Source organism: Passer domesticus, chromosome 4 (genome assembly GCF_036417665.1).
Source record: "Passer domesticus isolate bPasDom1 chromosome 4, bPasDom1.hap1, whole genome shotgun sequence".
Lineage (NCBI taxonomy): Eukaryota > Metazoa > Chordata > Aves > Passeriformes > Passeridae > Passer > Passer domesticus.
The window spans coordinates 75,600,658-75,622,927 of NC_087477.1; the positions used below are offsets into that span (position 1 = coordinate 75,600,658).

A 22,270-nucleotide genomic window follows, 5' to 3' on the forward strand; every position below is an offset into this window, starting at 1 on the left:
TGGATGCAATTTGATGTAATGTGACATCTCCTCTCTTTCTCTGACTATATTTCTTGAGCAAATTATACATTGTTGGAACAATATGATAGCTCTATGTTTTGTTCTGTGTAATATCTGAGATGGCATTATATCATTTTTTGATTATATGTTAAGAGCTCTGTTCTTTCACTATTCTGGTATTTATCTAAAGGCTGCTCTGAAGGTCCCTCTGTTTCTTTATGGGACTTTTAACAGGTCCAAGGTATGTAATTATTTGGTGCTCTGCTGCAGCTGCCTGTGTCATCTCCCAGAATCGCTGCTGTTCTGTGTTAGCTATTTGAAGCTGCTTGAAGAAAAGCTTGAAAAGTGATTTGTGATAAATAACGAACTCCAGGGGCATGAATATGCATTTGTTCCCTGTTGTTTTATACAAATGGCCTCTGAGAATTTTTATGCCATCCCAGTTTGCATAGACCTCTTAACCCATTAACATTTATTTGTTCTTTCAATGATGGTGCCCATCACTGTTGATGCTCACACCAGCACCTGATGTGGGGTGTTTGTTACCCTGACTTCCTTCTCTACTGTACTCAGAGACTTAGAGACCCTAAAACAAGACTGCCCTTGTGCTCAGAAATAAAAAAAGGACTATGGATATGTGAGGTGAAAGCCCTTTTTCTTTTTTTCCTATAGGAGTGAAGGAGAGGAAAGGTGAAGGTTGCAGGGTACCTATGTCAGTGTCAGGGACATTCTGCTCCAGCTGACATGTGTCCAGAATTGTGCATTTTTACAGAAAAACTGTCTAAGTAGCCTTTTTCTAATGAAGAGCACTGAAAATAAGTGCTATCTAATTTATCTCTTCAGTATCTGATACCTGAAACAGCAACATGCCAGTAAATATCTTAATAAAGATAATGGATCACTTCAGTCCCAAATTAATCTCTCAGCAAGTTGTTACTGATGGTAGCTATAATTTATGACATAACCTTGTTGCAATTGCTTTATCTGGTTCCCTGCTACTCTAAAATATAACAACAGAAGACTTCTGACCCTCATAGCAAACTGCAAAGTCATGTCTTTATCTTCTTTAAAATACATGAAAGTTGAATACCATGCTCTTTAAAAGGAGGTTGAGGACTAATTAAATAAATCTTCATGCACTGGATTATAGAGGCTGCTGAGACAAAATAAATTATTTTATGATTAGCTATTGGAAGAAGTTTTAAAATATGAAAGTGCTTCTGGATTCTTACAAAAGTGTTTTATAGGGGTTATAAAGATTTTCCTGGTGCTAAATACATATAAAATAAATTAAATCACGGTTTGGTAGGGTGGCATACCCAAAGGGAAAAGAGACAAAATGACAAAAATGTTTTAGAGTTGGATGACATCAAGCTGACAGCTGTAGTCTTTAATTCAAAGAACCTGAACACATATAAAAACTTTAAAAAAACTTCTTAACGAAATGAAACACAATGTTAAACTCCTGAAATGTGTGTTGTGACTCTCTCCCCTCTGACCCATGACTATCTGACCCCTATAATTATGTGGAAGACCCATGCCAGAGGTCCTCCAGCATGTGCAGTGACTACTGCAAGACAGCTCTGCTTCTCCTGATGTCAGGATGGGGTTAAATATACATGTATATAAATGTAATATTATGTATTGCCCCTCAGGTAAGGAGGAAGAGATGTCAGGGACCTGGTGTCCTGTGCTGTGAGGAGTTTCTTGGTGTTATTCTGTGAGCTTTTATCTCACTTACGCAAACCAGGTAATGATAAAATTGCAAATACAGGCATTTGACATAACCCTTGAATCAGACATGAGAAGTGTTTAGAAGTGACACAGATAAAAAAATACAACAAAAAGTTAGTATATACTTAGGTTACATCAGAAATGTTTGTCTTTCTGTCACTCTTGGCCTGCTGTTTCCCTTCTGGCAAGATGTTAGTCTGCATTTTCGTTGTTGTAGATGCTTTTTTCATAGAATCCTAGAATCCTACAATGGTCTGTTTTGGGAGGGACCTTGAAGACAACATAGTTCCACTCCCCTACCATGGACAGGGGACACCTTCACTAGGCCAGGATACTCAGAGCCCATCCAGCCTGGCTCTGAACACCTGCAGAAACAGGGAGTCCACAGCTTCGCTGTGGAGAGGTTTCTTTCCTATTTTTAGAAAAGTATCTTAACTGTATTTCCACTCTTCTGGGCAGTCTAGAAAAATTTAATTTTTCATCCTGCTGTCTCCATGCTCTTATGTGAAAGACAATCTCATTACTTTTTGTTTTGAACATAGTTGTGTAAATGCCTTATAGTTATGGAAAGCATAGAAACCATAAATTTTATATTTCTGTATGAAAGAAGATGGGCTAATTTTACACATCTTATGTCTAGCTCTTGATTGATACAACACAAAAGTAGTGATATGTTTTGATATGACAATGTCTTCAGGGAAACTGTTTCCCAGCCTCTTCCTTTTCTGTATTTTTGTAGCAGAGATTAGCCAGGCAAAAGTAATTCCAAGTTTGCTTCTGCATATTACCTTACAAATGTCTGAGACAAAGTATGCCTCAGCCTTGTCAGCATTTTCCATGACTCATGGAATAGCAGCTTTCAAAAAAATTGTTTATTCTTGCTCATTGCATTAGTAGTGGGTGAACTGGGTTACAGGTAACCAGTTTTTTTCTGTATGTCTTCAATACTCACATACATTGTTATATATATTCTGATTGGGTCAGATATAAGGTCTGCTAAACTGAAAAAATGAACTTTCAGAATTTACATGATCTACCCAGTGGTGATGCTGCTGTAAAACTGGGCTTTTCTAATTTTACTGATTACATAAATTGTCTGTACCTGTTTCATATCCCAACACAAAGTTCCAGGAGCAAACTTAGAGAATATAAAACTCTCATCTGCTCTTAAACAGCAACAGGTGATGGAAAATGAGATTTCTATAGTTCACTGATGAAAATATAAAAAACTGTAAGAGCCATCAGATGAACAAATGTGTACTCACTCATACATTGACTCATTTATTGGACATTAATGACCGCATATAAAATGAATTTAATGCCACTCCATCTCATTTCCCACATCAACAATTCACAGCTTGGGCTTGGATTAATTGGCAGATGCAAGAGAGCAGCCAAGGGTTTGTGGCTATTATGAGTGAGCATAGCTTGGCTGCAGTGTAATGCAGATCAAGGCAACACATGCCTGCCAGATATTGTGTTTGAGGAGTTTGTTCTGCCTTTTCCTGTGCAAAAACAGTTGGCTTCCGTCGCCACGCAGCGTTTCCCAGAAATTCTGGAATGTCTTATCGCATTCTTTTAAGACTGATTTCCTCCCATTTCTACCTGTTCTCAAGGTTTTATTTTGCCATTGCTCATACGTTATGCCCTGTGGCCTCTTTAATCTTAATGGTTTTTTTATGTGTTTATGTTGTGTGAGCTCATTTCTGTATACTAAAAGTCATGTTAGTTTTTTTTTTGTATTCTCTACAGGTAAAAATCAATCTATTGAGATGTCTACTCTGTATTAAATGTGTTATTCCAGTTTATAGTTCAACTTTTTTGGGGGTGTATAAAGAAAAGTGGTGTTCATATGTATTAAAGACTTAAGACTTAATTCAGTACAAAGTCTTTGAGAAGTCCATTAAACCCCATTAATAAATGAAAATGTACAGTGAATTTTTGAGAAATTACCATAATATTCAAAGTATTTTCTTTGAAAAAGAAATTATATATTCCTCCTTTTGTTTCATATCTTCACTGTGTTTCATAATTGTAATTTCACGTTAACCTTCTTCACTGATTGCTAGAAAATTTTTTCTCCATGTTTTTTACTCTTAGAATTAGGCAGCTATTCCCTTTTAGAGACACAGCCCAGTTCTTACTAGAGCTACCTTTTTAAAGACTTTGTGTATGTTTGTTAAATATTCTACAGTTTTTGGCTGCAAGTTGTTGCTGCCCTCAAGACCTTCCCAGGTTGTTTAGCTCTGCTAACTCCTTCCCAGGATACTGAGATTTGCCAACCTGAACATGTCTTCCAGCACTGAGAGCTGTTCTTTATTCTGCCTAAGAGATGTCTGTCAAATAAAGCACTATAAGGCAAAGTACTTGCGAATTAGTGCTAAAAAAAGTAAAGGACAAACAAATCAGAGATGTGGAAATAGCCTGAGACAAGTATGCAGGCAAGGACAGGAATGTGGAAGATGAAATACTGCACATCTGGAGATTTGAAGATGGTGAAAAAATACTGATTATGAACTTGAACTGTTCCCAGCATATTTGAGAGGGAGTAATGAGAAGGATGCAATAAAATAGAAAATACATGTTTCATGCTAGAACTAGTAACTGCATATTCATTTCCTGCAGGCCTTCAGGAATTTTTCTGTTTCTACAACAAAATCACAACAAATTATTTTCCCTCCTAAGCTTTTTTCTGTATCAATTTCTATAACATTGCATTAACAGTCTTCTTCTTTGTCCAGCTATACAGAGAGTGCTGGGTGAGCTAGACTCACAGCTCAGTGTCACTGCCCAGCAGCTAAGACTACTTTATAACCATTCACCTTCCTTTTTCAGATTCAAATCTATTTTAAAAAAACTGTATTTCCACTAAAGATCTATCTTACATATATCACACTTCAGCACTGAGTATTTCATGCCCTGGATGGCTTACTAAAAACTTCTTATGCAAGTAAGCAGCTCACAATGTCTTTTTATCAATATCATGGCTGTTCCATGATGTGTCCAAAGGCAAAATAAAGGTTTTATCATGAAATGGGTTCTCACAGTACCCATTAAAACAAATCAATTATCACAAACCTAAATTAGTTTGTAAAGGAAACAGGATAAAGCAGAAAGCCCACTGGGGATTTCTAACATGGCTGCTGCAGTTCTGAGAAACTGCACACCTCCCCTTTAATTTTATTGTTCAAAAGAATAAACAGCCTTTGCCTCAAACTGCAGGAATGCCTCTCTGAATTACAGAAGGAATCAAACACTCTAGTAGAAGCCAATAATTGTCAATACAAACAGAACAAAAGCATTTATTAGGAAAAAAATTAATAGTTATGATTAATGACTTCTGTTTGCTCAAGCAGTTTTGATTTATATGGCAATTTCATACCTTATAATTATGTATTCTTTTATGTGGTACATAAATTTGCAAATACTCAGAGTGGTAGATGTAATGCCTCTCTGTCCAGTGCTCACATTTCTCACTGGCATGCTTGGAGGTGTTGAGTGACCAGTTTGGTGGTAACATTATTTTGAAGGAAATATTTGAGATAAAGCCCTGAATTTTTAAATTTTTTCCATGTGTTTCATGACTAACCAGATCAGGAAATGCTAAGTGACTGTTGGATTGCCATGATTACATGATGCGTGTACATCTGCACCAATAACTGTGTTAGGCAAAGTTTTATTGTGAATGCTGACACTGCCAGTCATCATTACAGCAATGAGACTATTTCTGTTTTTTCCAGTCAGTCCTTCAAGCTGAAGTTTGGATAATGCAAAATCATAATCAAAGTTCTAGAAGCAGTTTTAATTGTGCACACAATCCAGTTCTGGTGACTTCTTTCACTGCTAAAACTTGTCTAGAACCACCTGTCCCTCCCAGCTAGTCTCGCCTTGTGTCTCCCTCAGTACCATGGTCTGGTGAATATCTATGTTCCCCTACAGGTCTCCACAATTCTTACCCACTGTGTCCTTTCTGTTGTAGTCCTTCTTTTCCAGAGAACTGAGCAGCTGATGTACCCACTGCCCCCCAGTTGTCTCCAGTCTCTGACTTCAGTAGATCTGCAAGTAAATTCTGCTGCTGTTCTCCCATTTCTTGCCTTGTCCAACCCTCTAGTTCAAATTATACAGTATTAGGAAAACAGTGTTACATTTTCTAGGGTTTCTCCAGTTTCAGCATTCCCCAGTCTTAGTGCTGTGTGTCAGAAGGTCCTCAGGTGATATTTGCTCTCACCAGATTCTATTTTCCCTTGGGATCTACGCTTTCTCAAGTGTCTGTGTAGTTCTCTGCCAGGTTCTTCAGGAAATTCCTGCAGTCTTTCTACTGGAGATTGTTTCAGGAAATCCTTAATGATGTCTAGTTTCCTAATTCTGCACTTATTAGCTCCTATTGCCACTTTGTCCTTGTATTCAGGTACAACTGGGAATCTCAACCTATTGTGTTCAAAAGATTCATGAACTTTTGACCTGCCACAGCTAAGAAAGTAAATTGTAAGAGTCTCAAACTAGCAGAATGATTAAGTGGGAACAGTCTTCATTACAGGTGGAAACTTTATTAAATTACTCTTGTTTCCCAACTAAACTGAGCAGTGAAAAGTTTTGTTTCATCTTTGAGCAGCTAGTAGCATTCAAAGGAACAATGTCACCTTCTGCAAAACCAAAGACTTTTTGTCCAATGAAGGCTGGAAATTATATTCAGTTTTATTTTTCCTCTTCAAAAGTCTATAGTGCTGTAGACTTGCTTAAATCTGATTTCATCCACTGTCTGCCTGTTTGTCATTCAGAATGCCTAATTATACCAGCACTGAGCATAGGCTTGGCTAAAATCAGTGTATGAGGTATGCAAGCAAAATCTGTGGCTCTGCTGATTTTCTAGAAGTTTCTATCTTAATAGTGGTGAAAGACTTTACTTGAAGAAGATTCAGAGAAATACACCATTTTCTAAAAGCTCCTCAGCTGAAACTTTCACAACAAATCATCTTTCATGACAAAAAAATTTTTTTGTAGCAAACCGTAGAAAACTTTGGTTTTAAAAATGCAACCAGACTCATGAAAAAAATTGGCAGTCTCATGGGGAGACTTTTTCCCAAATGATACAGATATCATCAAGTATCTCTGATAGCAATTAATCTCTGTGTTTCAAATACAATTTTTGTAGGTACTTCTTTTCAGAGAGTGAGTGTATGATTTTCCCGAACACCCTTCCATTTTAACCAAATTATCAATATTCTTCAGTGCTTTCAGTTATTAATAATTTCAGTATTCTTTCTGGAGCTGCATTTTGATAAGGAAAGCTATAGGTGGCACATACTTGATGATTGCAGAGTCATAGTTTTTCAGTTTTCACATTGCTAAATCCATTAGCATTTTTTGTAGGACTGTTTTATGTCAGTTGTGAGAGAATGGGAACTGGGAAGGAGGACACTTGTCTGGGAATAATCTGGATACACTCTTGAGTTCAGAATCAGCCACTGCTGCTGTTTTATGGAACCTTGCTATTGTGGAGCTCTGTATGGAGCAAGCAGTGCCTGCTTCTATCAGTCATTTCTTCAAAAAAGGTTGGATATTTCTGTTAGTAAAGCCCTGATAATAGTTTTATTTAAACAAGCTTTAGGTCGGACTTCTGCTTTGAGTCTCTAGACCCTCACATCTTAAAGAAATGCTGCTGCTGGAAATAATTCATTTTTCTAATGAGCCACTGTTAAATCCTCCTCAATCTGAAAAACTAGTAATATAGTAGTAGAATTTTTCCTAACCAAGAATTTAATTGAAAAGGAAAGAGGAAGATTAAAATTAAAATAAATAATTTAATTTACTATGGACTATCAGTATGAAAATTTGTAAATACATTGTGCATTCCTGGCTGACAACAAAAGCCCTTAAGTACATCTATTTATATCTTACAATTTAATGTTATTAAATTATTATTGACTTTAAATAAGTTTTCTGTGGGGATAACAACTTACTTTAACTGAAAATGTGTGATTTTTTTTTGTTTGTTTGTTTAGGAAAGGGATTCCAATTGAGCAAGTGAAACATGCTGATAGAGAGCAAGCAAAGCGTATTGTTTACTCTGTGGTTTATGGAGCAGGTAGGCCTTTTTAGAAAAAACCCAGCCACTGTAAGTTTATACTTTATTTATAATTTATATAAGTAGACTGAATTTCTAAAGGTGAGTAAAGGCTTGTCAGAGTATTGCATTTATATTTTTATCCAGTATTATTAAATTAATTATCTACTCAGTATAAAAATTATGAAATTAATGTAATTTCATTGTCATATACAAAGATTGTCTGATTTTGTATTTATTTACTGAACCATATATCTAATTTTGAGTGGACTTTGTATTCTCTCAGTATATATACAGAGATGAGAATAACTGCAATGAAATTTTAAAAACTCCAATATTGTTTTAAATCACATTTATAAAATCAGAGAATGGCAGAGATTGGAAGGGACCTCTGGAGGTCATCAGATCCAGCCCCCTGTTCAAGCAGGGCTGTTTGCCCAGGCCTGTGTCCAGATTTTCAATGTTTTCTGGGCAGGAGAAGGGGCTCTTCAAGGCTCCACAGCCTCCCTGGGCAACCTGTGCCAGTGCTCACTCACCCTCACAGTGTAAAAGTGTTCCCTTTCTTTGAATCTTAATGTTTGCTGCCATTTCTTCACAACTGCTGAAAACTTGCAAAAATCCGCTGTTACCATTCTGCCTAAGTCCTGACCAGGTCCTTGATAAGTCAAGATGTTCTTCACCCTTTCCAAAACTGCCTGCTATTTCTAAATGATGCCCCACACTCCTTATGCTTCATACATGCCTAGAGTTACCTTTCTAGGGAGATAGATGCATGCATATCATCAGCTTAGAAACTCTTGTGAATTGGTTTCAGTGAGCAGCTGACTAACTTTCCCTACAGAGGATGAGTTCTTGAAAAAGCCATTTAGAAAATGAGAGCCCTGGGCTGCAAGTTTTATGTAACTTGGAAACACTTAAAGCTACATCTTGTGTTTCTGGTTGTGAATGTGAAGTCATCTTTTGCACTAAGTCCTTGAACCAAAGGCAGAATCAGCCAGGGTATCCCATTTATCATTTATGGTATTCAGTTGGGAAGAAATGCATCAAATTCAGTTCTCCTGAATATCTATTTTATGTTTAGGGGGGTGTGTGTGTGTGTGTGTATGCATATGTGTGTGCATATATATATACACACACCCCCCTAAACATAAATGCATTTTTACATTAAGCTGTATTGCAATTTAAACCTCTGTGTTTAAAATTGATGTTAAAAAAGCCCAGTACTAGTACCCTACACTGTGAATTTAGACATGTCTGTGCTGTGACTGGAATCAAATCTTCCATTTCCCACCTGAATGGTTTCGTCACTGGGTTATTTTACAGAATGCCAGCATTATGACCCCTGCCCCTTGGTCCATGCAAATGGACACATTTCCTATCTCTTCCCTTTGCTGTGGGTGGAACAGGCAGATATCAGATGTAGTCAGAAGAATCACCACCAGCTTAATGCCCTGTAGTTCTGTACAGAGACAGAATGCCTCAGTTCCTGGGGCTCAGTGGAGCCTGTGTCTGTCTAAAATCTATGGAGAACTTTAATGTTTACATTTAAGCACAGTATTGGCACTCCCTCACTTGCTCTGAACCAGGCATTAAAGATTTCAGTGCAGCAGTGCTTGCTGTAAATGTCTCCATTTACTTGTTTGCTTTGTGTCCCTCTCTCAAACAAGGGCAGTTGAAGCATCTTAAAGATAATAGAAGTTTCCAGTTCATTAGAAGTGTGATCAGATCCTAATTAAGACATGAAATGATATCATTAAACCAGTTAGATGGAAACTGGGTTGACAAAAAGTAATTGTTAGATACCTGAAATTGATGGACTGAATTCCACCCACAGTTTGTCTCCCTTCAAAAGACAGCTCGCTTTTCATAAATGAGACATTTTTATACAACTGAAGAGTGTGAATAATACCTCTTTTGGAGTATTGATTTGGATTGAAAACTACAAAAACACTCCCTGGGGAGCTTGCCTGTATTATGCTTACAGGAGCTAATAAAAACCTTTCATGTAGTAAATAGTAATCTTTTTATTTTCTTTTTGTTTTGTAGTTTGTATGTTCTGTTTTCTTAGGTTACACTGGGTTCATGCTTTCAAGGTCTTTTCTTTAGTTCTGAAGGATAAGAGAGGAAAAAGAAGATTGGTTATTAGGAAAAAGTTTTCACCCAGAGGGGTGGTTGGGCCCTAGAATAGGCTCTCCAGGGCAGTGGTCCCAGCCCTAAGCCTGAGTTCAAGAAGCATTTGGACAACACTCTCAGGCACATGGTGTGACTTTTGGGGTGTCCTGTGCAGGGCCAGGAATTGATCCTTGTGGGTCCCTTCCTGCTCAGGACATTCTATAATGTCCTATGATTTTTGGTTGTTTGGAACAGTTCAATTCACCTGCTTCTCCCTTATTAATCTTGTAGATCTAAAACACAGGCAACTTAAACATCTGTAAAATAAGGAATTCCTTCTGTTCAATGGCAGTATGTTCAAGCCCTGCACTGACACAGAGGCTATCAGTGTTTGTTAATGTTACTTTCATTTTTGAAAGATGATAGTGAAGAATGGAGAACACTGAAACTCATAGGCTGCTGCTGATAATTACCCTGGCACACAACAATTAAGAAGAGTGCTCAGAGAAGGTTTAGTCCACTCCTGGGCTTTGCCTGGCATGGCCTGTGCTTCTGCACTGTGGAGCATAATCTGACACAATTACATGGCTGTTCATTCCCCTCTTTTTGATTCCAGGGAGCTGCATTTCCCTGGGAACTTTCAGACGTCCTTGCTAATATTGTGCTTTAATTTTCCTAGTATTTTATGCAATTGTTCTGTATAGTAATAGTTCTTTAAATGGATGACATGGACAAACTTAGATGTTACATTTCTCTAAGGAAGCTACAGTAGTCTCCTAGCTGTTAGCAACGTGTGCTTTATCAAATAGATTTTTCATTTGCTGACCCAGGAAGAAAACCCAAATTAATTAGATGTCAAAAAAAAAAGAGTACAGATCTATAATAGCTCAGCAAATGTCATCCTGGATGTCTGTGTGAATTTCTCCCTCTAGCACCTTGTCCAGACTGGTGTTCTTGCAGCTCAGTGCAGATCCTGGCGTGACTGAGAACAAAATGCTACAAGAATTGTTCTGAAATGCACATCAGCCTGACAGTGATGGCATTTAGATGGCTGAAATCCTCTCTCTTTTTAAAGTGCTAGACAATTTCTCTTGACAATCTTACCGTGACAGTGACTATTCTGTGCCTTTGGTGCCTTGAGATGTCTCCTCTCAGCTTATGTTCTTTGCAGACAGTGCTGGTTCTGTGTTGCTGTGCAGCTGACATAAATATATCTGTCTTTCAAACTTCATATGACTACTGTTGATGTATGTTTTATTTTTATTGGAACTGTTTGATTTATAAGTGGGTTTAAACTGTAGCTCTTAGTTTATATTTGAACACTCTAGAATATCTTCAAGTTTTTTTCCACATTTTCTTATAAATGCTCTTAGATCCAGCATAACTGATATTGTGCACCTATATCCTGTCCAAAAGCTATTATTCCTTTTTCCCTCTATTGGAACACTTTTGCTGTTTTTTTATTTTTCCATTTTTCTTGCTTTTTCCAACCTTTTTATCTCGAAACTTGGACCCCAATTTCTAATGGCATTGAGGAACCTAAGACTGTCTGAAATATGTGAGACCCAGACTCCAAACATCCTTTCTAAATTCAGGCTGAATTCTAAAGCTTCTAGCTAAACTCAAACACCTCCATCCTTTTTTAGATCTTCATTATATTTGCGTTTGTTAAAAGTTAATTTTAAATCTTAATCTGCTCTTCAAAGTTTGGAGATTGCAACACTGAACTAGTAAAATGATACTTAAAGCAACAGCATTTTTCTGTGAACAAAAGAGATTTCAACCATATTATAGGTATAAATTATAACTAGGAGTTTCTTAATTGCATACTTCTTATATACTTCTTACTAATTATATACTTAATCCAGTAACTTCAGTAAAACCTTCAAGCTCAGGGTTAAACATTTATTTTGCTGCAATATGATTTTAGTGTATCAGATCCATCCTCTTTCATAGAGGCAAGTAAAGTAACTAATTCCACTAATTGTGCATGAAAACAGTGCTATTGTATGCAGTGGTTTTCTGTTCTGCTTTATTGCATAATAGAGATAATTTCTGTACCACCAGGTAAAGAACGTCTCGCTGACTGCTTGGGAATTACTCCTGTTCAAGCCAGTCAGTTTATAGAGAGTTTTATGCAAAAATACAAGAAAGTACATGAATTTACAAAGAAAACCATTGAGCAGTGCCGGAATAAAGGTAATCCAAATCTGTGACCATATTTTGTTTACTGATCTGCACTGTGTGACAGTGGTGAAGACAAAGATTTGATACCCAAATTCAGACAGTTACAGGACAACAACAAAAAAAGAAAGGAATATCCTTTCTTGGTGAATCAGGTTTGGGATTTTTTTTCTTTTTTAGCCCTAAAAGGAGCTGGTTTAGTCTGCCTTTTCTCAGAAAGATACTAACAGAATAAGACATCTGTTCTCAGAATGAACCCCACTTAATGTCAAGTTACACTGCATCATTTTGACATATAATGTACTCCAACAGAAAAAAAGCCCAAGGAATTTTCTCCCTAATAAATTGGGTACATGGCTGCTGGACCGTGGAAGTTCAGTCAATTTACACAGCCAGTTTTTTTTAAATTTATTTTTTCTTTGCATCAATCAGAATTTATGTTCTTGAAGTTCAGGTGGTAGCTGTAGTGACAGATGTGTGCAGAGTGCTTCTGGAGCCAGCAGCTGCAAACTCTTCTTGCACCAAATTTGTTTTTAGTCTACATATTCATTTATATTTAGTGAATCCTAGGAGTGCAGTAATTTGAGAAGAGAAAACATAGCTGCTTGAAATATTGTCTTTTAAAAGCTAATTAGCAGAACTGTCAAAATTGAGTTCTTTTGTTTCTTAATAGGGCATGCAGTACTAAGACATTTTTTAGAAATAAATAGTAAATTTGCAATATAATATTACCCATCACTGTATGGGTGAGTGTCATGACAGAAACATATAATTCACGTCTAGTCATGAAAATTGGTAGTATTCATTTTTTGTAGTTTGTAGCCCTAAAAATCTACTGGAAGTATGAGCTGTCATTGTGTCATACATTTGCATTCCTTTGTTTATTTATATTGCTCAAGAAAAGTGAAGCTACTAAACATCCATTTTTAGCTGTAATTAAGCCAAACATAACATACCTAGTAAAATATTTTACATTTATTATATATTAATGATATATTTTAAATAACTCAGCATTCTTTTCTTTAAAGTGAATGAATTTCAATGGACAGATTTCTGTGCAAGAGAATCTGCTTTATGGGTTCACTAGACAGGAATGTCATGCCTAATGCTCTAAAGTCATCAAAGCACCCTTGTCTAATTACTTCTTACTGCTTCTTACACTTCTGCCTATCAACCATTTTTAACCATTAATAGTAGAAGAGCAATCTGATCAGGTTGTACAAGCTTTAGAAATCTGCAGCAGATCAATATTATTTAATATTTTTCTTGTTAATCCACCTTGGATTCTAACTTTTCAACAAATGCATTCCAACCTATTGAGCTCATTAGAAGGTAATTTTTTTTAACTTATCTGAAGTTCAAAGGTGAGCAGCACCCCCTGACAAATATTTTTTAAGTGTTATGAATGTCTGATACTCCATGTGGACATGAAAAGCATATAAATAATTATATTATGAGGAAGATATTTGTTAGTGTATATATCACTATACTGCTGTTGTTTTTATGAAATTATTGACACATTGAAAAGACCACATTAAGGCCTCATTCAGGCATGCATTTGCAGGTTAATCATTGACACCAGGCACCTTCTCTGAGGAGTCACACCTCACAGCAATCAGGATATTGCAGCACATCTGATTTTAACTAAGAATACAATGTTTCAAGAATTCCATCTTTAAATACTGTTCATCATGGAAAATGTTAGTTAAACTGGGGAGACTAATTTGCCAGAGAATACCCTAACTTCCAGATAGTTCAATTTCTTGTTTCAAAACAGGTCCTTTTGGTATCAAAAGTGCTCCTGGAAATGCACTACTTCACAGAAAACTGAATTAGTTAATCCTTTGCACACAAGCTTGGGTATGTGTTGTCCATAATAAGGTGATAACTTTTTGTTTGAAGAGGTCTCCTCACCACTTGTGCTTGCACAGCAGAGGAGATGAAACTATGTCAGTCTGAATTTCCATGGTATCTAACGATAACTCCTGGGTAGTCAAGGTGATCAGAAATATAAAGAAAATTTTTTTCAATATGTATTTTTAACATGGATGATTTTTTATTTTTCTTAAAATAAGAATAGAAGTTTATTTTTGAAGATAAGCTAGGTTTTGTGTGTGTTATTTTGACAAGAGGAACCTCACATTTCTTTTCCTATCTCAACTCCTCTCACTTGCCCTCCAAATAGGGTTTTTTTAGGAAAACACGTCATTGGGCCTAACATAAAGCTTTAACAGTGTTTTTATGTTTCTTTTAAACTAAAAATTCCCACCACACTAGGCAGTTTGGCTGTGAAAGGAACACAGAAACACTACATAAAGAAAATGGAAAAAAAAATATAACTTTTTTTGCCCAAAAAACCCTATTTTATATTTTTGGGAAATATTCATTACTGATTTAATTACTCTACAAATTGATTTTTCTTTACTATTCCCAAGTAAACTATTAATTGTGTGCAAAGCTCTAATTATGGCTGCTAATAGATAGCTAATTCTGCTAGGTATTTATAGTTTCATCTCCCACAGAGAGAGTTTGCCAGGTTTATCAGTAGACATGCCTAATAAAAATTTAACAGCCTTAAAGAACTAAAGTTTTCCTTGTATAACATGTACTAATTCTCTGAATTAAATAATACTTAAACCAAAAATACAATAAATGTTGACATTTTAAATAAACCCTGAGTATATTCAGTGAACAAAATATTAAATTGACTTAGGCAGCACATAATTACAAATATCTGTATTGTCCTCAAAAAGAATTTTTGAAATTTAATTTCAATGACTCTGTATCACATAACAGAAATTTTTGTTTAAATCCTGCAAGGTTACGTGGTTTCCATCATGGGACGCAAAAGGCCACTGGCCAATATCAACGCACAGGATTACAAGCTGCGCACTCAAGCAGAGAGGCAGGCTGTAAATTTTGTTGTTCAAGGTAAAGATCTGCCTCCCTACCTTCCTGTCCACCACCTGTCTCTGTCCCTGCTTGGCTTTATTGGGCAACAACTGATTATCTCAGAAGAATAAATATTACAGTAGTCTACTAGAGTAGGGATGAGTTTTCCTATGAAAAAGAAGTTAAAATTATATATTCCATCTACCTTGAAATTGCTAGTAAACAGAATAATATAATAATAATAATGATTATATTAATAATAGCAACAGTATAAATGTTCTAATACTCTACAGTGCTCTGTGATAGTTAAATGTAGGTATTGATGCAAACTGTGTATAGAGAGAATATTTAGAATTCTGTTCTTCAGATGCATTGAACACTTTCCTTTCTGGCTCTTATAATCTTTTACTCCAGAAGGGTTTCTGTGATTCTGTCTTTGATTTCTTACAGATTCCAGCTTTTATTTTGCCAGGTAGCTTTAGTTTCAGAAATACAGAATGTTACAATAATTGAGCATTGTTATTATTTGTTTTGAAATCCATCTCATTCTTTGCAGAAACTTCAAACTTAATTCTGTGGAGGGTATGAAAAATGGTGGGTTTTTTCCATAGAAAAAATATTTAACATATAGATTTGAAATATAAAAGTCAGCATTTCTGTGCTCATGTGTTAGTTAATCTGATGCAATAACATACTCTGTTTAAATCACTTAAATACAGAATTTAGCGACCCAAACTGAACTGTCAGCCCAAAACTGAGATCCCTCCTACCTTGATGTCCCTTAGATTAATTATTTTTTTGATTGGATGATGCTGACAGGGTTTTCCTTAAGTTATCCTGGAGGTGTACAATTTACAGGCAAGGAAAAAGTGCTCTCTAGACATGGTGATGGCATGCTCCTTCTAAAGTTATTTGAATTTTCCTTTTGAAAGTATCACTTTCCTCTCCAAACATTATTCATTTTAATGTTTCATTTTTAAAATGACTTAAGTATTTATGTCATGTTTGACAGTCTTTAAGTACTGTCTCTGCAAAGATACCTACAGGCCTAGAATTCTAATTTTAATTCTCACTCTGAGTCCTGCAGAGCACACAGTGTAGCACTGATAAAGGGACACAGCCCTCGGAGCAGCATTTGCTGTGTCCATCTGTCCCAAGGGCTGGAGCAGGGCTGTCACAGGACTGTCTATGGAGCACTCACTTCTCTGTACCTACAATAAGATTGTCAGATTGCACTGTCAGTTCAAGTGATACTGGAGGACAAATCTGATGAAAAATAATGTAATTGTTACTCAAAATGTAATATTAGGAGGTGTGGTGAAGCAAGAATTAAAAACTAGAGTATTCACTATTCCCAAATTTTATTTAAAAAATTCATTCTAGACTACCATAATGTTTAATTTTAAGATTTCAGTTATAAGATAATATTTGAAGTCTATAAAAACTTTCAAAATGAAAAACTTTTTATCACATTTAGGATACCAAACTGCATTTAGTATGTGTTTTATAGTTATACCTAATAGTCTAATTAATTTAAATAATTTACATTTTGATTATGGTAGCAGCAACTGATAGCAGAACGTTTCAGATGCATGACATTATTGAGAGGAATGTAGAATTGCAGCTTTGAATTATTACAGTTGGGTTTCTCACACTTCTTTCATAGTGTTTTTTTTCTTTCTTTAGTGTTTCCCAGTGCAATAGTTTTCACCAATGTACAGCATATTATTCTTCAGTTATTTTTCAGTTGTACCTATTACCATAGAGCAAACAGTGTGTTTTATCTTTATTTATTTATAATTATTTTCTTTTTTTAAAGGAAAATTATATTCTTTTAAAATAGGATACCTCTAAAAACCATATTTCAATAAAAATATTTTGAGAAGCCTTTCAAATTTTATTCCTCTACAACGTTTCATAAGTAATGTATCTAGAACATATCTTTTGTGATGGCCTAAATGCTCAATATAGTTTTATTCTCACAATCACTAAGAAGATATTTACCTTACCTTTGCTCCAGCAGCCTTTCTTACTTTTTATATCAGTTGTCCCTTTTTGTAATGTGTTGAGTAATTTGCCACATCATTTGAAGAGGGAAACAAGACAGGTGTTGGAAGCTAAAGCCACAGTCAGACATCGGCATCTCGGTCATCAGCTGAGGGTCTGCACTGGGTACAGTTAATGAGCAAAGCAGAGTCCCTGCAGGGGATCCAGAGGGGCAGTTTGTCACAGATGACTGTGGAGAAAGAAGAGATGTTAAGCCTTTGTCCTTGTTCTCTTAGATATTCTTCCTTAGCCAAAAGGCCCACTGTATCCTGGGGGACATCAGGCACAGCCTCGCTGGGCTGTCACTGTCCCACTCTGCTCTGCCCTGGTGTGGCTCCTTGGGGTGCCTCAACAGAGGAAGGACATCAAACTGTCAGAGTGTGTCCAGAGGAGAGTCACCAAGGGAGTGAAAGGTGTTGAGGACAAGACTGACAAGGAGCAGCTGAGGTCCCTTCTGTTGTTCAGCCTGGAGAAGAGGAGGCTGTGGAGTGACCTCATCACGATCTGCAGGTTCCTCAAAGGAGGCAGTGGAGGGGAAGGTGCTGAGCTCCTTTCTCCAGTGACAGCTGTAGGGCCTGTCACTACAGGGAATGGCATGAAGCTGTGTCTGGGAGTTTAGGTTGGATACTGAGAAAAGGCTCTTCACCCAGAGGGTGGCTGGGCACTGGAACAGGCTCTGCAGGGCAGTGCTCACAGCCCCAGGCCTGGCAGAGTTCAAGGAGTGTTTGGACAATGCTCTCAGTCATATGGTTCAGATTTAGAGTCCTGAAGGGAGCAGGGAGTTGGGGGGTTGGACTTGATGATCTCTATGGGTTTCTTCAAATTGGAGATTTCTGCAATTCTCTGATTACCTCTGCAGAGTACCCTTGTCACTTGGCTGTTCTCTGCCCCTATTCTGAAAGTTGAATCATTTGGAATAAAAAATGCAGAATTCATTGAGTTAAAGGGTTGTAAAAATGACCATGATCTAGGACATTTAGGATGTTTAATGGGACAAGGACAATTATGGCTTCCACTCTTTACTCAAAGGATTGTTTCTATATTTTATCAGATAAATCTTTTGTGTAAAATGTTTGGATCAGAACAAAGCCCTTCACCAAACTGCAGGCCTGGAGAATTATTCTGCCTCTTGATGACCAGAAATGTGTCATTTATTCTGTGCCATGACACTGTTTTATGCACCACTGCTCTTAACACTGTAATGTAATGAATATGCTTTACATATACATGGAAATATGAAAAAGTGTAAAATTAAGGCTTCAAATTGAAATGCAGCACTGAAACAATGTTCTGACCTTTTGTGACATTAAACTTTAATTGATTGATAGATAAATTTTAATTAAAGCTTAGAGATAGATAATTTCATACCATTTTATAGAAAGCAAATTTTCAACATATAATAACAATCGTGAATGACAAATTCACCTTTAATTAACACATGATTTCATATTGTTATTTTCTAGTTTTAATTAACATGTAATTACTTCCTCTGTTGTTTATTAATCTTATAATGATTCACATATTACATTCATTGGATCTGCTAGTTTTAAAAATTCTTATAATTCAGAATCTTCTGATATTTTTTGTCCCTATGCCATAGTTCCAAGAAGAACATTTTGTTTTTGCTTTAAATTAAAACCAGATCACTTTCTTTCATAGGCTCTGCAGCTGATCTTTGTAAAATGGCTATGGTGAAGATTTTTGCCTCTGTTGTCATTTCTCCAACTTTAACAGCCAGGTTAGTAATGAATGACTGCAAAACTGCTTGGTTTCAAAACAAAATTAGTTGAAATGAATGTGTTTCTGTAATTTTAAGCAGCTCTAGAACTACCATGTGTACCTCTGAGTCTTTTAACAAGCAAGGGCATGTGGAATGGTTTTATACATTCAAAGTTATATCTTTGTGCTTAAATGGTTGGATCTGTAAATGCATCCCAAGGTGTTGAAGTGCCCCAGGGTCATTTCAGCTCAGTCAGATCTAATTCAGTGGTAGTTCTGCACCTTTGAAATCAAGCCCACTGATCATATCCTTCCTTTATTTGAGTGTATTGTACAGTGGGAATTGAACATTCAATGGCCTGGGAAAAAAAACAGGAATCAGGAAACCAGTGCTCAAGCAAAATAAATGAACATTTTTTCATTCTTGTATAGATGGCTTTTCTTTAAAGAAAAGCGTGGTCATCATGATTCTCTTCTGTTGTGACTGCTCAGAGTTGGGTGGGAGATCACAGAATGTCCTCAAAGAATTTTATGCCAGTAGCAGAAATAATGAAGTGTACTTTTCCTGTGGAGAAGCTGGTCCAGACAGCCACTGAACATTATTATTTGCTGCAATAGAAAGAGACTTTGAAGTCAAACATGTAGAAAAAAACCCAAAATAAGTGGTTTCTCATCTTTGGTAATGCAAAGATTGTGTAGCAAACAATCCTGTAGAGCAGGAATTGGTGCAGAAGTTCAGACAAAAGCAGAGTGGTGCAAGTAGGGCAGAACATCAATGTTTCTGTTGTCATCTAGAAAGGATGATAACAATTTAGCTGTAGCAATCATGCATTGAGGACTTCTGTGGGTGTGTAGCTCAGTACAAAAATATAGGGTTTGTCCTTCTGAATGTACTTGGCAATTATGGGTATTATCTAATCCTACAAGTAATCTCTGTGTGTTAGTGTGTGTATCATTTACACACAGCAGTGTTGTCTTATCTGATCAAGGTTTGAAAATACAATTTCTAATTACAAATAAAAGTTCAATTTGTTGAAGTCAAAGTAGTCGGACTCATTCCTGTGCTAAAAATAAAACAACTTCTGAGTGGCTCTTAAATGTTCTTGCAACTTTTTAAGCAAAATACCATTGAACTGTTAAAAAAAAAATAAAGTGACCGACTAGTACAAATCTGAAAAGGGAAATTGTTCTTTGGTGGGGATCCTGCCTGCACTCAGGCAATGATACATTTGTGTATTAAATGTTGGATGATGCACTATCACATACTGCATTGTACACTTTCAGGCAGATTGTCTGCACTGATTATAATTCATTTTGCTACCTGAGTTGAATGAAGAGCCCAGAATCTGTCAGCTGTGGCATAGATGAAAATTTCTGTAGCAGTAGCAGGCATAATTGAGTTAGATGAGTGATAGAGGAGCAGCCAACAGCTTTTAGTGGAGGAGGCAAGTGGAGGTGGTGCAAGGGCAAAGAACATACTACATTCTGTAGTTCCTGCCTGGCACATGGATCTTTAGGTTCAGCAACTGCCTGTGTGTTGTAATTCTGAGAAAGCCAAAGTTTTTTGCTACTAATGTCATGTCTTATTAAGCTTGTGAACGTTTTTTTCTCTCAACAGAAAATTTTATTTGGGTTTTTCTTTCTTAAAATTACTTATTTTAAAGAAGTAATGTCACCAAATGGCTAAGGAGGAAACAGACATGGGGAAGTATTGCAGCTGTACATGTTGAAATTCCTGGTGTTGTGAAAGCATAGGGGAATGGCTACACCAGATAACAGAAAAATATCACTGCCTATCCTGCTTGTTCCTATCATAAATGTCACAACTGGGAAAGACCAACACTGCCAGGGCATTTAAAAAGGATAGACTGTATTAAACAGGGGTTTTGAACTTCTGCCAGCCATTAACAACTGGATGGCTTTGCTAGAGGAAAGTGTTTTAGTAGTCAATAATGGCTCCTTGCTGTAATATTTAGTAGGTACTTACAGACCAGGCTTGTCAGCAAAGCACAATCAATGCCTTTGTAAATTCTGTGAAAACTTCCCTGCTTGGACAGTGGCATTTGAAAACATGGGAAGGATCTTGCCAAAAGAATATTGGACTGAAACTTGAAATATTGTGTTTCTCCTTGTCTGCCAGGTGACATTCAGTTAGTTATTTTTTCAGTGGTCTGTTTCTTGATTTTCTTATCAGTCAGGTCAGGATCTAACATTCTTTATAAATCCATTTGAAAAATATTGTTGAAAGGAAGTGTGGACATAATTGGTGCTATTGTAACAGTGGGAATGTACAGTAGCTCTTCCAAAATGAGAAATATAATCAATCTCCTATTATCACTCCATCAGACCATATTCATTCCAAAGATAGCACACTACTATCTTTTCTTCTATCTTCATACCCCTGTAAGTATCTTTATTTCCCTTTTAGAATTTCTAATTTTGGAAACAGGGTTTTCACTTTGAACAGCATATCAAAGAGAAATATCATTTTTACATGCTTTAGAAGTGGTTATGAACATTTACCCTGAGAGACAGTATCCTCTTAAGCACAGCTAAGTTTTGGCTAACGCTCAATATTTTGTCTGCTTTACCTTAGAAATAAGGAAAAAAAAATTCTAAATAAGGTCTTACAGTTTTTAGTGTTAGTTTGCAGGTATGTTTGCAGTCTTCACTCTCAACACTGCATTCATTGTTCCTGTGTGGAGGCTGTTCAGCAGTGAGCAAGCTCTGACCCAATAGTGTGAAGCTTCATTTTTGTGTGACTAGCAGTCAGTAGATGTTTTGTTCTTGTTTGCACATATGATGCTGTATTTGGAAGTCAGGAAAAGGTGATCAAGTTACATTTTCATGATGCTTCATCAAAGAGGTGTTCTTGATGAAACAGTATATTCCACTGTGACTGATCAATTCTGTCAACTAACAATCTCATTTTTCGCTTTATGTTTCTTTATCTTCTAATTCAAATACTAGCCTAGCAGCTTATGCAGTTGACAATACAAGTCAATCAATTACCTGGAAGCAATTTTACAGAAATCAGGAAAAATAGTATTATATGTAATATATATGATACAGATCTAATATTAGTATGGGTTGACTACTGGCATCAGTGTTAATATCTCTGCATTTTGTGTGGTGCTGACAAATAATCAACATTTTTCAGACTTCTCCTGTATTACCTAGATCTTTCTTAAGATGTTCTGCTGCTCCTGGCCAAGTTGCTCACTGAAAATGTGCTGCTAGCATAAATTATTGAAGTCCCAGCTTTTACCCATCTGATGCAATCCACAGAACCTCCTCATGATATTTCCTGCAGGCAGATGATAGCAGGAAAACTTTTGAAATGAGATCAAGGCATACAGTAGCAGCTGAAAGAAAGATTTATGGAACTGATGAGAGTGCAAAGGTGAACTTCATAAACTCAGATGGACAGTTGTAGTTCTTTTCTGTGTTTGAAACATCACTGCAGTGAGGGTCACATGGAAACTTGGTGAGAAAGAAAGGTGCTGGCAAATTGTGGGT

At 36.5% G+C, this 22,270-nt stretch overlaps 1 protein-coding gene across 10 annotated transcripts in view; it reads left to right on the forward strand.

The window, feature by feature from the left end:
• The window catches only part of POLN (DNA polymerase nu), a 99,026-nt gene that overhangs the window by 56,823 nt on the left and 19,933 nt on the right, over positions 1-22,270 (forward strand). For 8 of the 10 annotated variants that reach the window (XR_010361563.1, XM_064418885.1, XM_064418880.1 and 5 more), the window contains 4 exons: positions 7,737-7,819; positions 11,978-12,109; positions 14,915-15,025; positions 18,692-18,770. Coding sequence is in view for 9 of the 10 variants with exons in the window: in XM_064418885.1 (XP_064274955.1) it covers positions 7,737-7,819; positions 11,978-12,109; positions 14,915-15,025; positions 18,692-18,770 (405 nt within the window). In the remaining variant the exon portion in view is untranslated. The remainder of the gene's footprint in view (positions 1-7,736; positions 7,820-11,977; positions 12,110-14,914; positions 15,026-18,691; positions 18,771-22,270) is intronic. The other 2 variants (XM_064418886.1, XM_064418887.1) reach the window with 2 other exon arrangements.